This window comes from Trachypithecus francoisi, unplaced genomic scaffold (genome assembly GCF_009764315.1).
Source record: "Trachypithecus francoisi isolate TF-2019V2 unplaced genomic scaffold, Tfra_2.0 Lachesis_group3, whole genome shotgun sequence".
Taxonomy (NCBI): Eukaryota; Metazoa; Chordata; class Mammalia; order Primates; family Cercopithecidae; genus Trachypithecus; species Trachypithecus francoisi.
In genome coordinates this window covers 75,356,516-75,370,431 of record NW_022681468.1, presented here as the reverse complement: position 1 = coordinate 75,370,431, position 13,916 = coordinate 75,356,516, and the positions used below count along the sequence as shown (strand labels likewise).

The 13,916-nt window shown below is 36.6% G+C and overlaps 1 protein-coding gene across 4 annotated transcripts in view; it reads left to right on the top strand.

The window, feature by feature from the left end:
- SCFD1 (sec1 family domain containing 1) overlaps nucleotides 1-13,916 on the top strand; it is a 109,570-nt gene that overhangs the window by 40,186 nt on the left and 55,468 nt on the right. For all 4 annotated transcript variants that reach the window (XM_033188353.1, XM_033188356.1, XM_033188355.1 and 1 more), the window contains 4 exons: nucleotides 5,153-5,292; nucleotides 8,165-8,255; nucleotides 8,824-8,897; nucleotides 9,889-9,970. In XM_033188353.1, coding sequence (XP_033044244.1) covers nucleotides 5,153-5,292; nucleotides 8,165-8,255; nucleotides 8,824-8,897; nucleotides 9,889-9,970 — 387 coding nt within the window. The remainder of the gene's footprint in view (nucleotides 1-5,152; nucleotides 5,293-8,164; nucleotides 8,256-8,823; nucleotides 8,898-9,888; nucleotides 9,971-13,916) is intronic.

Genomic DNA, 13,916 nt, shown 5'->3' with positions numbered 1-13,916 from the left:
CTGTTATTGTTTAAAATAGTTTTCCAGAGTTGTGCTATTTTTACTTTCTTCCTATATGGATGATTTTTGTGCAAAGTGAAGTTTAGATACGAGGATGAGAAACTGAGAGGATGAAGTAAAGTCACTTTCTTGCCCTATCGTAATATGAGGGTCTATAGGAAAAACAATAATAGAGTGAAATATAACATACTATACTTTCGTCATTCCAACCATTTATTGTAACTCTCTAGTCTTTAAATTGCCTATTTATCACCTGAGGCTACCCATGTGCTGCACTACAGGGAATTTCGAGTGATAGAATCTAATTCCACTCACTTTCTTCTCGCTGTGATACAATTAAAACATAAGCTTAAAAGCACTGCCTCTGAAGTCGGACTGCTTAGTTTTAATCTTGGTTCTGCCACATATTTATGTATAACTTTGGACAATTTTTTTATACCTCAGTTCTTCTTGAATGGGAATTTTATTATTGCTTCTACATGTTATTGTAAGGATCAAATGACTTAATATAAGGTGCTAAGAATAGTACCTTGCAAATGAAAGATAGCTATGCTTCTAAACAAAAGGCAGCAGAAACTTCTGCAGACTTAAACATCCCTGACAGCTCTGAAGAGAGCAGTGGTTCTCCTAGCACAGTGTTTGAGCTCTGAGAACGGACAGACTGCCTCCTCAAGTGGGTCCCTGACCCCTGTGTAGCCTAACTTGGAGACACCTCCCAGTAGGGGCTGACTGACACGTCATACACCCAGGTGCCCCTCTGAGACAAAGCTTCCAGAGGAATGATCAGGCAGCAATATTTGTTGTTCTGCAATATTTGCTGTTCTTCTGCCTCTGCTGGTGATACCCAGGCAAACAGGGTCTGGAGTGGACCTCCAGCAAACTCCAACAGCCCTGTTAGACCTGAGGGACCTGTTAGAAGGAAAACTAACGAACAGAAAGGAATAGCATCAACATCAACAAAAAGGACATCCACACCAAAACTCCATCTGTAGGTCACCATCATCAAAGACTGAAGGTAGATAAAACCACAAAGGTGGGGAGAAAACAGAGCAGAAAAGCTGAAAATTCTAAAAACCAGAGCACTCTTTCTCCTCCAAAGGATTACAGCTCCTCGCCAGCAATGGAACAAAGCTGGACAGACAATGACTTGGACGAGTTGACAGAAGTAGGCTTCAGAAAGTCGGTAATAAGAAGCTTCTCCGAGCTAAAGGAGGATGTTTGAACCCACTGCAAGGAAGCTAAAAGCCTCGAAAAAAGATGAGACGAATGGCTAACTAGAATAAACAGTGTAGAGAAGACCTTAAATGACCTGATGGAGCTGAAAACCATGGCATGAGAACTACGTGACGCATGCACAAGCTTCAGTAGCCATTCGATCAAGTGGAAGAAAGGGTATCAGTGATTGAAGATCAAAGGAATGAAATGAAGCGAGAAGAGAAGTTTAGAAAAAAAAGTAAAAAGAAAGCCTCCAAGAAATGTGGGACTATGTGAAAAGACCAAATCTGTGTTTGATTGGTGTACCTGAAAGTGATGGGGAGAATGGAACCAAGTTGGAAAACACTCTTCAGGATATTATCCAGGAGAACTTCCCTAACCTAGCAAGGCAGGCCAACATTCAAATTCAGGAAATACAGAGACCACCATAAAGATACTCCTCGAGAAGAGCAACCCCAAGACACATAATTGTCAGATTCACCAAGTTTGAAATGAAGGAAAAAATGTTAAGGGCAGCCAGAGAGAAAGGTCAGGTTACCCAGAAAGGGAAGCCCATCAGACTAACAGCGGATCTCTCGGCAGAAACTACAAGCCAGAAGAAAGTGGGGGCCAATACTCAACATTCTTAAAGAAAAGAATTTTCAACTCAGAATTTCATATCCAGCCAAACTAAGCTTTGTAAGTGAAGGAGAAATAAAATCCTTTACAGACAAGCAAATGCTGAGAGATTTTGTCTTTACCAGGCCTGCCTTATAAGAGCTCCTGAAGGAAGCACTAAACATGGAAAGGAACCACTGGTAACAGCCACTGCTAAAGCATGCCAAATTGTAAAGACCATTGATGCTAGGAAGAAACTGCATCAACTAACAGGCAGAATAGCCAGCTAACATCATAATGACAGGATCAAATTCACACATAACAATATTAACCTTAAATATAAATGGGCTAAACGCCCCAATTAAAATACACAGACTGGCAAACTGGATAAAGAGTCAAGACCCATCAGTGTGCTGTATTCAGGAGACCCATCTCATGTGCAGAGACACACATAGGCTCAAAATAAAGGGATGGAGGAAGATCTACCAAGCAAATGGAAAGCAGAAAAAAAAAAAAAAAAAAGCAGGGGTTGCAATCCTAGTTTCTGATAAAACAGACTTTAAACCAACAAAGATCAAAAGAGACAAGGCCGTTACATAATGGTAAAGGGATCAATTCATCAAGAAGAGCTAACTATCCTGAATATATATGACCCAATACAGGAGCACCCAGATTCATAAGGCAACTCCTTAGAGACTTACAAAGAGACTTAGACTCCCATACAATAATAATGGGAGACTTTAACACCCCGCTGTCAACATTAGACAGATCAACGAGACAGAAAGTTAACAAGGATATCCAGGAATTGAACTCAGCTCTGCACCAAGCAGACCTAATAGACATCTACAGAACTCTGCACCCCAAAGCAACAGAATATACATTCTTCAGTAGTTCAGTAAACTATTGAGAGGTTTTAGCATGAAGGGCTGTTGAATTTTGTCGAAGGTCTTTTCTGCGTCTATTGAGGAAATGCGCTCACTGGTTAGCAGAGAAATGCAAATCAAAACCACAATGAGATACCATCTCACACCAGTTAGAATGGTGATCATTAAAAAGTCAGGAAACAACAAATGCTGGAGAGGATGTGGAGAAATAGGAAGGCTTTTACACTGTTGGTGGGAGTGGAAACTAGTTCAACCATTGTGGAAGACAGTGTGGCGATCCCTCAAGGATCTAGAACTAGAAATACCATTTGACCCAGTGATCCCATTACTGGGTATGTACCCAAAGGATTATAAATCATGCTATGATAAAGACACATGCACATGTATGTTTATTGCAACACTATTCACAATAGCAAAGACTTGGAACCAACCCAGATGTCCATCAATGATAGACTGGATTAAAAAAATGTGACACATATACAGCATGGAATACTATGCAGCCATAAAAAAGGATGAGTTCATGTCCTTTGTAGTGAGATGAATGAAGCTGGAAACCATCATTCTGAGCAAACTATCACAAGGACAGAAAACCAAACACTGCATGTTCTCAATCATAGCTGGGAATTGAACAATGAGAACACTTGGACACGGGGGTGAACATCACACACTGGGGCCTGTTGGGGGATGGGAGGCTCGGCAGGGGATAGCTTTAGGAGAAATACCTAATGTAAATGATGAGTTAATGGGTGCAGCAAACCAACGGCCCATGTATACATATGTAACAAACCTGCACACTGTGCACATGTACCCTAGAACTTAAAGTATAATTAAGAAAAAAAGATAGCTATGCTTTTTGTGATTTTTCTCTTGATGGACTCCACATACAAGTAAAAGAAGGCTGCCTCATTGCTTCTTAACGTACTAGATAGAAAATAGACATGTTAGGCCAGACACGGTGGCTCACGCCTGTAATCCCAGCACTTTGGGAGGCCGAGGCGGGCAGATCCCAAGGTCAAGAGATCGAGACCATCCTGGCCAACGTGGTGAAACCCTGTCTCTACTAAAAATACAAAAAGTAGCTGGGCATGGTGGCATGTGCCTGTAGTCCCAACTACTCGAGAGGCTAAGGCGGGAGACTCACTTGAACCAGGAGGCAGAGGTTGCAGTGAGCCGAGATGACACCACTGCTCTCCAGTCTGGCGACAGAGTGAGACTCCATCTCAAAAAAAAAAAAAAGAAAGAAAGAAAATAGACGTGTTACTCCACTATGACAATTAGACATCTGTAATTTTTCAAATCCTGTTTTTTATGTCAAAAAGAAAAATGGCAAGGAAATAAACTTATAAAACATTTATTTGAGAAAGTTACAAGGTTTATGTTAAGAATCTAGAGTCAGTATTGATAACCTTGTTTTATCTAAAGGAGATTGAATTGCATTCAGTATATTTAATTTGCTAAGACCTAGAATAGTCATTAATTTAAAATATATACAGATACCTTAGAACTAAGATAATTATATTTCAGTCATGCTGGATAATTTCTCCATACTGTATCTTCCTTCTTAATCATTTACTTGTTGATAGCCATGTTTTATTTCTCACTATTCTTTAGTTGGCATTGAACCATAAAATGCTGCTATTTGTGAGGGAACCCATAGATGTAATGCAAGAAGTCGGGAGAAAGATAAAAAAGATACTTACTTTTATTTTACTTTTATATACAAAAAACTAATGGTTTTTTGTGGGTTTTGTTTGGTTGGGTTTGGGGGTTTTTTTTGTTTTTTACAGAAAGGGTACAAAAGCCTCACATGAATAAAATTAGTCATAGGCAAGAAAGTTTAGCAACTACTGGCCTGACTTAAAGTTTATGTGAAAGAGGTGCATCGCTTATTATTATAGCGTCTATTGTAATTTTTAAAAGTGCAATTCAGTCAAGTGACGCATCAGAATGTTGACTCTCTAAGAGTTTAAAAATATTTACGATAATGTTTATTACTGGAAATGAACAAGCATCAGGAGGCTTGGTTACATAAGTTGATTTAGCCAAACATTGGACTACTGTGTAGTTATGATAAAAGTGAAGTAGACGTACGTATACAGATACAGAAAGAGCTGTAAAATGCATTATTAGATGAAAAAAGATATGTGTACACTGTAATCCCATTTTAAATAAAATTAAGAGGATATACATGTGCTATTATATGCATCAATATTTTTCTAGGAGGGTACACAAGCATATTAACATGTTTTTCTGTTTCTTGTTTGAAATTTTAATCATATACATTTAATACTTTCATTAAAATACACACAATTACATTTGTATGTAACAAAAGATTGGGAGGAGGTCTTTTAAATTTCAGATCTATGTTTTGTCTTTGGAAACATTAGAAAGGGCAACAAGATTCTATTTTGATGAGACTTAGAAAAGTTATTTAACATAAGATTACTTTTTCCTAGGATTTCCATTTAAACAGGGTTAATTTGGAAGAATCTTCAGGAGTGGAAAACTCTCCAGCTGGTGCTAGACCGAAGAGAAAAAACAAGAAGTCTTATGATTTAACTCCGGTTGATAAATTTTGGCAAAAACATAAAGGAAGGTAAGCAAAATATCAATAAGTAAAAGATCCATTTTTTTAAAAGAGAAATTAAGGTGTCATCCACCTTAATGAATTTGAGAAAAAATTCAAAAGGGTTCTGTAAGTTCATTCACCCAATGAGTGGGAGCTATAATTAGATAGTCCGTAGACAGTTGTCTTTATTTCTCCATTTCTCACTGATTCCTAGGTTGTTTTTTGTTAATTATTGTTTTATAGGGACTGCTTCTCCTTTCAATGAGATCATCCCATATGATTTTGAAGATATTACAGATAGTCTTTTTCACTTCTGTTGCTGTCTCCACTGACTCTATAAGACCATTTCTGCCTTTCACTGAAATTGGTTTTTGTGATTTTGGGGATGATTTTTTCCTTTTTGTTCCATGTTGCCCTCTTGTAAAACTTGTTTTAGATACTTGTGGAGAGAGTATCAAAGCCTGAAGCCTAGAAATGTATTCAAAGTACATTAGAAATAATGAGTGATAAAGCTGCATGAATTTGCTGTGTGATTTACTGTGGGCAGATACACATATCCCATGTGATGCTATGCCTCCTTACAGTTTAGGGTACTTCATAGGCTCAGTTACTGCTGTGAAAGTTATCTAGTGATCATTATGGCTAGAGCAATCATTGTAAACAAACAAAAATATTATTCCTCAGAGAAAAAGAATACTGTTCATCAACAATTACGAAAATACGATTTTTAAAAAATATTTCAAAATGTGTGTGTGTCCTTGATACAGCTGTTCTTTTTGGCCTTATATTTATTGTTTAAAGAGAAGTAGAATATAGACTTAGTTCAACATGCTGGGTTTTCAATGTGTTTTATCTTTTTTTTACTTACAACTTTTTTTAAAGCTGGAAAATCAAATCGCCATAACAAAGATTTGACTTTCTCTGCGGAGAAAAGTCACTATCTTTCTCTTTCTCACTATGGCAGTTTTAGGTACTATTTTAATTAATTTTAATTAATTTTATTTTAAATAAAACTCTTCCCTTTGGGATTCCATAATCTACATTTCCCTCCAGAATGGTGAAGTACAAGAAATTACTTTTATTAGAGAGGCATTATTTATAGAGAATACAGAATATTTTGAAGTTGGCATTCCCTAATATAGAAAAGCTTAAGAAAAAAATCTCTTTATTCAAATATGGAAATTTTGAATTTTCTTTTGGAACATATGTTTTAAGAACAATCTGTGAGGTCAGTTGAATAGTAAGAATTTTAACCTCATATTCATTAAGTAGGAGTAGTTCTTTTGCTCTGCATCTTACTACAGTAGTAACATGGACACAAAGACACTTGGAGATAGCATAAACAAGTGACTTAAACCTCTCTGAGCTTCACTTTCCTCATCAGTAAAATAGGGAGATGATAATTCTACCTATTGCCCTATTTCAGAAGGTTTTTAAGAAGATTGAGATAATGAATTTAAAGGAGTAATTTGCCCAAGTCATCCAGCTTTCGTTGGTAAAGCCAGGGATGAAACCCAGGTCTTGCAGACCATAAAGCACCCAGTCTTAACCATGAATGGTTAAGTTATGATAGTTACCTCAACAGATTCATCAGGACTAAATGAGGTTGCAGTGAGCCAAGATTGCACTCCAGCCTGGGCTACAAGAGTGAAACTCCATCTTAAAAAAAAAAAGAAAAGAAAAGATAAATTCTTAGCATGGTGTTTGATGTACAGTAAAATCGCTCAATAAATGTGAACAATTATTCTCTATTAACTCTGAGACCTAAAGATATCAGAGATTTTGAGTATTATCCAGTTAAACTCGCACATTTGACAGATAAAGCTAGGGCCCTGGGAGGGTGAGAGCTTGCCTATAAAGGAAGTGTCCATTATAATTGGATGGAACAAAGGTTTCTGACTCCCCAGTGCAATGCTGAGGCCTCAGTGCTATTTTGCCAACGTAGACTCAGCTGAAACTGGAGTAAATACCTGTGGTTGTGAGGTGAAATTGAACTATGTTCCTCAGAATCCTTTCTGAACTCCTGTTTCTGCTAATCTCCGTTGGATAAAATGTGCTCATTATTAGTGAGGTATTTTCAGATGTCAGAGCTGAGGAAGAGGGGAAAGGTTCTTGTTCCATTGTTAATGAGACATGACCTCTTCTTTCTTAAAGGAGAAAAAGCTTCTGGCCTCCCCCTAGGCTGTAGATGAAAAATATTCATTTTAAGAAACATTTCATGATCAACATGTATTCACCTACAGTTTGTCAAGATTAGTACAGTGTTTTCTACATGAGCTGCTCATGATTGCAGATCACTTCTGCCTAAAGTCTGTGTAAGTTACTGCTAAACCACAGTGTCCTAGAAGAAAACATCAGGTATTAGGCCACCAAAACTGTGGCCCAAATGCTATTTTCACCAGTAGTGTTCTGGGATATTATGAGTTCTGAGTTACAAGAATTTTTTCACAGTTACTTGCAGGTGATATTTTTAAATGGTGTCTTTGTAGTTGTATGGACCCTTTGACATTATGTATTAATTTGGGTAGGAACATTTAATGGATATTTGATATACCATGACTTGTCTTCCATTGATTTTCAGTCATGTAAATATTTTACCTTTTCTTCTAAAAACATAGGTGAAGAGAATGTATGATATTGTTAATGAAAAATAGAAATGAAATTAAATTTTAGATGTAAAGTATTATATGCATTTTAAAGAAAGTATTTATTATATAGATATCAGAAAGATATGTAGTTGTATTTATGCTGAATGTTTTCTGCCTTTGTTATATATAACATATTCAAATCCAAATAAGTATGTTTAAAATAGTAAATCTTCATTGTGTGTATTTTAGAATTCACACAAAAATCTGTCTTTTAATGTCATACTCATAGTTCTTGTGCAATACTGTTTTAGTCCATTCCCAGAAGTTGCAGAATCAGTTCAGCAAGAACTAGAATCTTACAGAGCACAGGAAGATGAGGTCAAACGACTTAAAAGCATCATGGTAAGATTCTGTTTGCTTTCTAAGAATTATAGGAAAGAGGAGGGTTATCTGTTAGATAAAGAGATTTGGGTTTTTTTCCTTATAAAAATTCAAGGCCATTTAATGCTTTTATAACAAAAATATTTTCAACTTGCATAAGTGATCAAAAAGAAATCTAAATATTGAGAAGAAAATTAAATATTAATATAAATATGATTTGAAAAAATATATAATGTAGCTTCATTTTAGAGATATATGTTCCAATGCTGCTAATTCTACCATACTTCGATGCAACTTCAGATTTCAGCTCTATTATTTATTGCTATGTGACCTGTGGCACGTCTCTGGGCCTGTCTCCTTATCCAAAAAATACCAGCTGATCACTTAGTCATCTAACCATTAGACTGGCCATTACTAGAACTTTTATGTAATTGTCATAAATATATATGCTTGCACCTCAGAAGAGGAGAATTGCTATTCTAGGTGACTTTAAAATCTTACTGTATATCAATAATCTTAGGAATGTGTTGATTTTTATGGTTGGGACTGGGATTTTTGAGTAGCTATTGGGACCTTTTTTCTTTACAAGGGACTAGAAGGTGAAGATGAAGGAGCCATAAGTATGCTTTCTGACAATACCGCTAAGCTAACATCAGCTGTTAGGTAAGTGAGCAATATATCCTCTTTGAAGTCTTTCTGTTGATAGGATTTATTTATTTATTTTTATTTAACTAAAATATTGTTAATATTTTTACCTAGTAGGAAACTGTAGGCAATAGTAAATATAACTTTGAATTTAAAGAACTAAGTTATATTTAACTAAATGTTTAAGCTGATTTTAGTTCCCACTTAGATATAGGAGATCATTCATTCATTTCACCAGTTAGAACTGTGTAATGGGGTAATTTTATAAGGAAAATACTATTAATCATAAAGTAGGGCAAGTGATTATTAATTTTATTATTGATACTCTTTTCTTCACTAAAAGTTAAGCGGTGTTTTTCTGTACTTTGAATGCCATTTAGGAGGGAGGAGGCTGGGCGCGGTGGCTCATGCCTGTAATCCCAGTACTTTGGGAGGCCAAAGCAGGCAGATCACAAGGTCAAGAGATTAAGACCATCCTGGCCAACATGGTGAAACTCCATCTCTACTAAAAAAAAATTTGAAAATTAGCCGGGAATGGTGGTGCATGCCTGTAGTCCCAGCTACTCAGGAGGCTAAGGCAGGAGAATCACTTGAACCCAGGAGGCGGAGGTTGCAGTGAGTCGAGATCGTGCCATTGCACTCCAGCCCATGCGACAGATAGAGACTCTGTCTCAAAAAAAAGAAGGAGGGAGGAAATGTGTTTCAGAAATACAGATAAAACATATTTCCATTAATTTGATTTTGTTTAAACCTCCAAAATTTGGAATCAGAAAGTAAAATGGTAGAAATAATATTTGGGAGCCAGATTTTTTAAAATAAGCATTTCACCTGTATTAATAGATACTGTAGGTATTCAAGCCTAGAGATTAAATTAGTTGATAGTTTAACTTGTCATCTTGTCACTGTTTCAATGTTCTGAGTTTCCACAGAGTAAACACCAGACATGGGATAAAGTCTGCATCATTTTAGAAAATTTATTGGTTAATATTTAATTTTTTGATACTTGCAGTTCTTTGCCAGAACTCCTTGAGAAAAAAAGACTTATTGATCTCCATACAAATGTTGCCACTGCTGTTTTAGAACATATAAAGGTAAATTTAACTTTTTCTCCCCACAGTATGACTTGGGTTTACATAGGATTTTATGCTTTGTAAGATGCTTTTATATCATTATCTTATTGAGCCCCCACTGTAACATGAAGTATAATTATGGAAGACAGCAGTATTATAGTTTTTTTTTTTTTTGTAAATAAACCTAGGAATCCAGAAAGATAAGTGATTTCCAAGGTCACATGTTTAGTAAATAGAAGTGGGAATCTATGATATTTTCATTATGTTGCACTGCCTCAATATCACTGCTATACATACTGCTGTATTAATAGTAGACTTGTGTCTCGGCATCAGTAATACAAATTTGGAAATCTCTTACCAGAGTTCTATCTAAAATATCCGTTAATCACATCACTTTTATTTATGTGACTTTGTTCTGAACCTTTTAAATTTAGATAAATCTGTTAGCATCATAGCTTCTTACTGTGTATCATTGAACTGTGATTTTGAAACAAATATGTTGGGAGTTCTATATATTGTTTTAGTTCTTTTTCTCACTACTGTGTTCATGACTACCCCATTTTCAGCTTACTTAATCAGTCCTCCAGTATTCTGCTGTTACTTGTTCTCCACACTTGGAGCTGAATTTCCATGGCAAATTGACCATATGCTAAAACTTGGCTAATATTGACCCCTACGTTCCATTTTATATGATGCATTTGAAACTGCTTAAAAAGCTGAATATAATTGCTGGCTGTCAGACATGTTGATAACACCTGGAATTTATTGAGAAGGGACTTAAAGGCATTATTTAAATAATTTTAAAAGCCATAAAAGCATTAGAAAGGCATTAACATAGATAATGGGCATCCTGCAGCATGCAGTTTAAACCTGCATAATTTCTATTACGCGAACAACCTAATTTTTTTCTTTGTTTCACATCGTGGTACTTGATATTTTTCCGGTTCATACAGGAATAGTAGCAAAACTGCAGTCTGTAGGTGATTCTGCTGATGTTTTCACTTCTCTATGTAGCGTCTCTGTGAAATGGCAAAAGGGTGTTCAGATCTGTTTGCCTGAGGTCATTGTCTCTTGTGGAGGTGATACAGATACAAATATAGATATATAGATATATCATCAGGTGAAATACAACAGAGAGCTATATTGAGAATTTCCTTCAGATCGGAGACTAGAGCTTACAGTTTGAGAAAATTTTAGTTAATTTACTTATCCAATCATGTTTATTGAGTGGCTCTATGTATATTGTACTAGGCCCTGAAGATACTGTAGTAAACAAGACAGACAAGTTCTCTTTTCTCTTGGAGCTTATATTGTAGTGACAGTAAATGGAGTAAGCAAATTAGAAAACAAGATAACTTCAGGCATTTCAGTGATATGAGAACAACAAAACCTGGGTAGGGTGATGTGAGGCAATGGGATGTGAGAATGGCTGAGAGGCCTACTCTGGAGTAAGTGGTGAGCGAAATCACCTTTGATGAGGTGATGTTTGAGTTGAGACAGGAATCACAGGAAGGAGCCAATTAGTGAAGATCTCAGGGCCAACCATGCCAGGCAGAGGGAATAAGAAGTGCAAAGGCCCTACAACAAACAAATTCGGTGTGTTTGAGAACGTAGAAGAAGACAAATGTGCTTTATTGAGGAGGGAAAGAGTGGTGGGTAGGATATGGGATCAAAAAAAAGTAGAAACGTAAGTATGATAACTCATTAGAGGTTAATGACATGATCTGATTTATGTTTTAAAATGAAGACTGTGGAGGATAAGGGACGATGAGTTCTGGAAATAAAAGTGGAACTATAAGAAAACTATTATAGATGTCTAGGTGAAAAATGATTTATAAGACATAATTTACTTGTGAAATTTTTTATGGTGCTTATTTATAATTTTACACTAATGATTTTAGGTGAGTTTTTCAGATCAGTTTTTGCTACCAGAGGCCATCTGTCTGAGATAGTTTAATATGCTACCGTGCCTGACCTAAACAATTCTACTTGAAGACTTCTTGGTCTTATAAAAGAAAGTGTTTCCTTTAGGGTTGCTAGTTCTCTGGCAGAGCATCTTACGCCAAGAAACTAATTTGTCATTCAAGATATTGAGTGGTTTTATATAAAAGATAGATTTTATTTATTTATTTATTTATTTTCGACAGGATCTCTCCCTGTCACCCAGGCTGGAATACAGTGGCACGATCATAGCTCACTGCAGCCTTAACCTTCTGGGCTCAAGGATCCTCCTGCCTTGCCTCCCTAGTAACTAAGACTATTGGTGCATTCCACCACACCCAGCCAGAAAAATAGATATTATTGAATCATTATCTTGCTAAAGATCCTTTTCTTCACAAGATTTGATTTAAACAAAGTGTGCTATTGAGGGCATTCGCTTTACAGAGGGAAAATAATGTCATCTGTAGAACACACTACTCCTAGTTGGGTCATTCTAAGAAGTCCAATTAGAAATCAGAAGTTTGCCAGGCACGGTGGCTCATGCCTGTGATCCCAGCACTTTGGGAGGCCGAGGTGGGCAGATCACAAGGTCAGGAGATCGAGACCATCCTGGCTAACCCCCATGGTGACATGGTAACTCTGTCACCATGCTGGAGTGCAGTGGCGCGCTCTCAGCTCACTGCAACCTCCACCTCCCGAGATCAAGCGATTCTTCTGCCTCAGCCTCCTGAGTAGCTGGGACTACAGACATGCGCCACCACGCCCAGCTAATTTTTGTATTTTTAGTTGAGACAGGGTTTCACCATGTTGGGCAGGATGGTCTCCATCTCTTGACCCTGTGATCCGCCCACCTCGGCCCCCTAAAGTACTAGGATTATGGATGTGAGCCACCGCGCCTGGCTGTAAATATTTTTTATTAGCTAGAAGATTGTGTCATGAAGAGGTCTCAGCATTTGTCTTCGTATTTGACTGTATTCGTTTTACATATTTCTTCTTTTGTTTAGAGTATAGCTGCTGCTTACATTTCCTTCAATCGTTTTCTAAAGAAGAAATTAATCTTTTTAGAAGTCCTGGCAGTTACCCTGCAATTGATGTTTGGGTGGAAAATTAGAGCACACCAGTTTGTCATAACTTTAAGAAACATTTTCACTTTATTGATATTCTGAGGATTTTAGTGATTTGGGTAATTTGGGTCTAATAAAGAGTAAATTGTTGAATACTCATTTGTTTTGAGTAATCTGTATTTTTAAACCCTTTCTTTAGTTGTTTTTTTCATCCCTAATAGAAGTGCAACTTTCCCACTTGCTGGTCGTTAAAGAATGGCTTCTGGGATTACTTACATAATTTTTAGACAGCCTATTTTAATTATTCTTAGCTCACCTATGTAGCTAATCTGAATAAAGTACTCTTTAGCTCCAGATACCTAAAGAAAAGTAACCTACTTGTAAGGCATAGTTGATGAGATGAGAGAGGAAATGGTATCATGTGTTCTTCCCCCCAGTGTTCCCACCTTACAGGAAGAGCCCACATCTCAATGTTCCAACCAACTGGATATAGCTGGTAAAGAATAAGCTATCAGTAAACTTTGTGAGGCAAGGCTTAATTGTTACTGGATCCTCATTTTTGTTTTACTGGTTCTTATAGACAGTCTTATAGGGACTGAATTAGATCTAAAGACATCATCTGATTAGGTGATGATGTCTGTACTCTAAAGAAGGCTTAACCCTTGTTGGCAGTGCTAGCTTTTCACTAGTGTTCCTTCTGAGGACTGATTTTTTATTTTTATTTTTTGGTTCAACTGCCTTATATTTTTATGGGGAAGATAAGCTTTCAAAATAAAGTAGAAACTCTCTTAACTGATCTCCACTTAGTCAACACACCAAATTAACTGTTGCCCTCTGTAAACCATAGTGGCCAGTAGCCACATTATTAACATATTGACAACTCATAACAATTTCCTTATTATCCTGTGCCTTTTTTCTGCTCTCACGATTGGATTTTTGTTGTTGTTGTTGTTGTTGTTGTT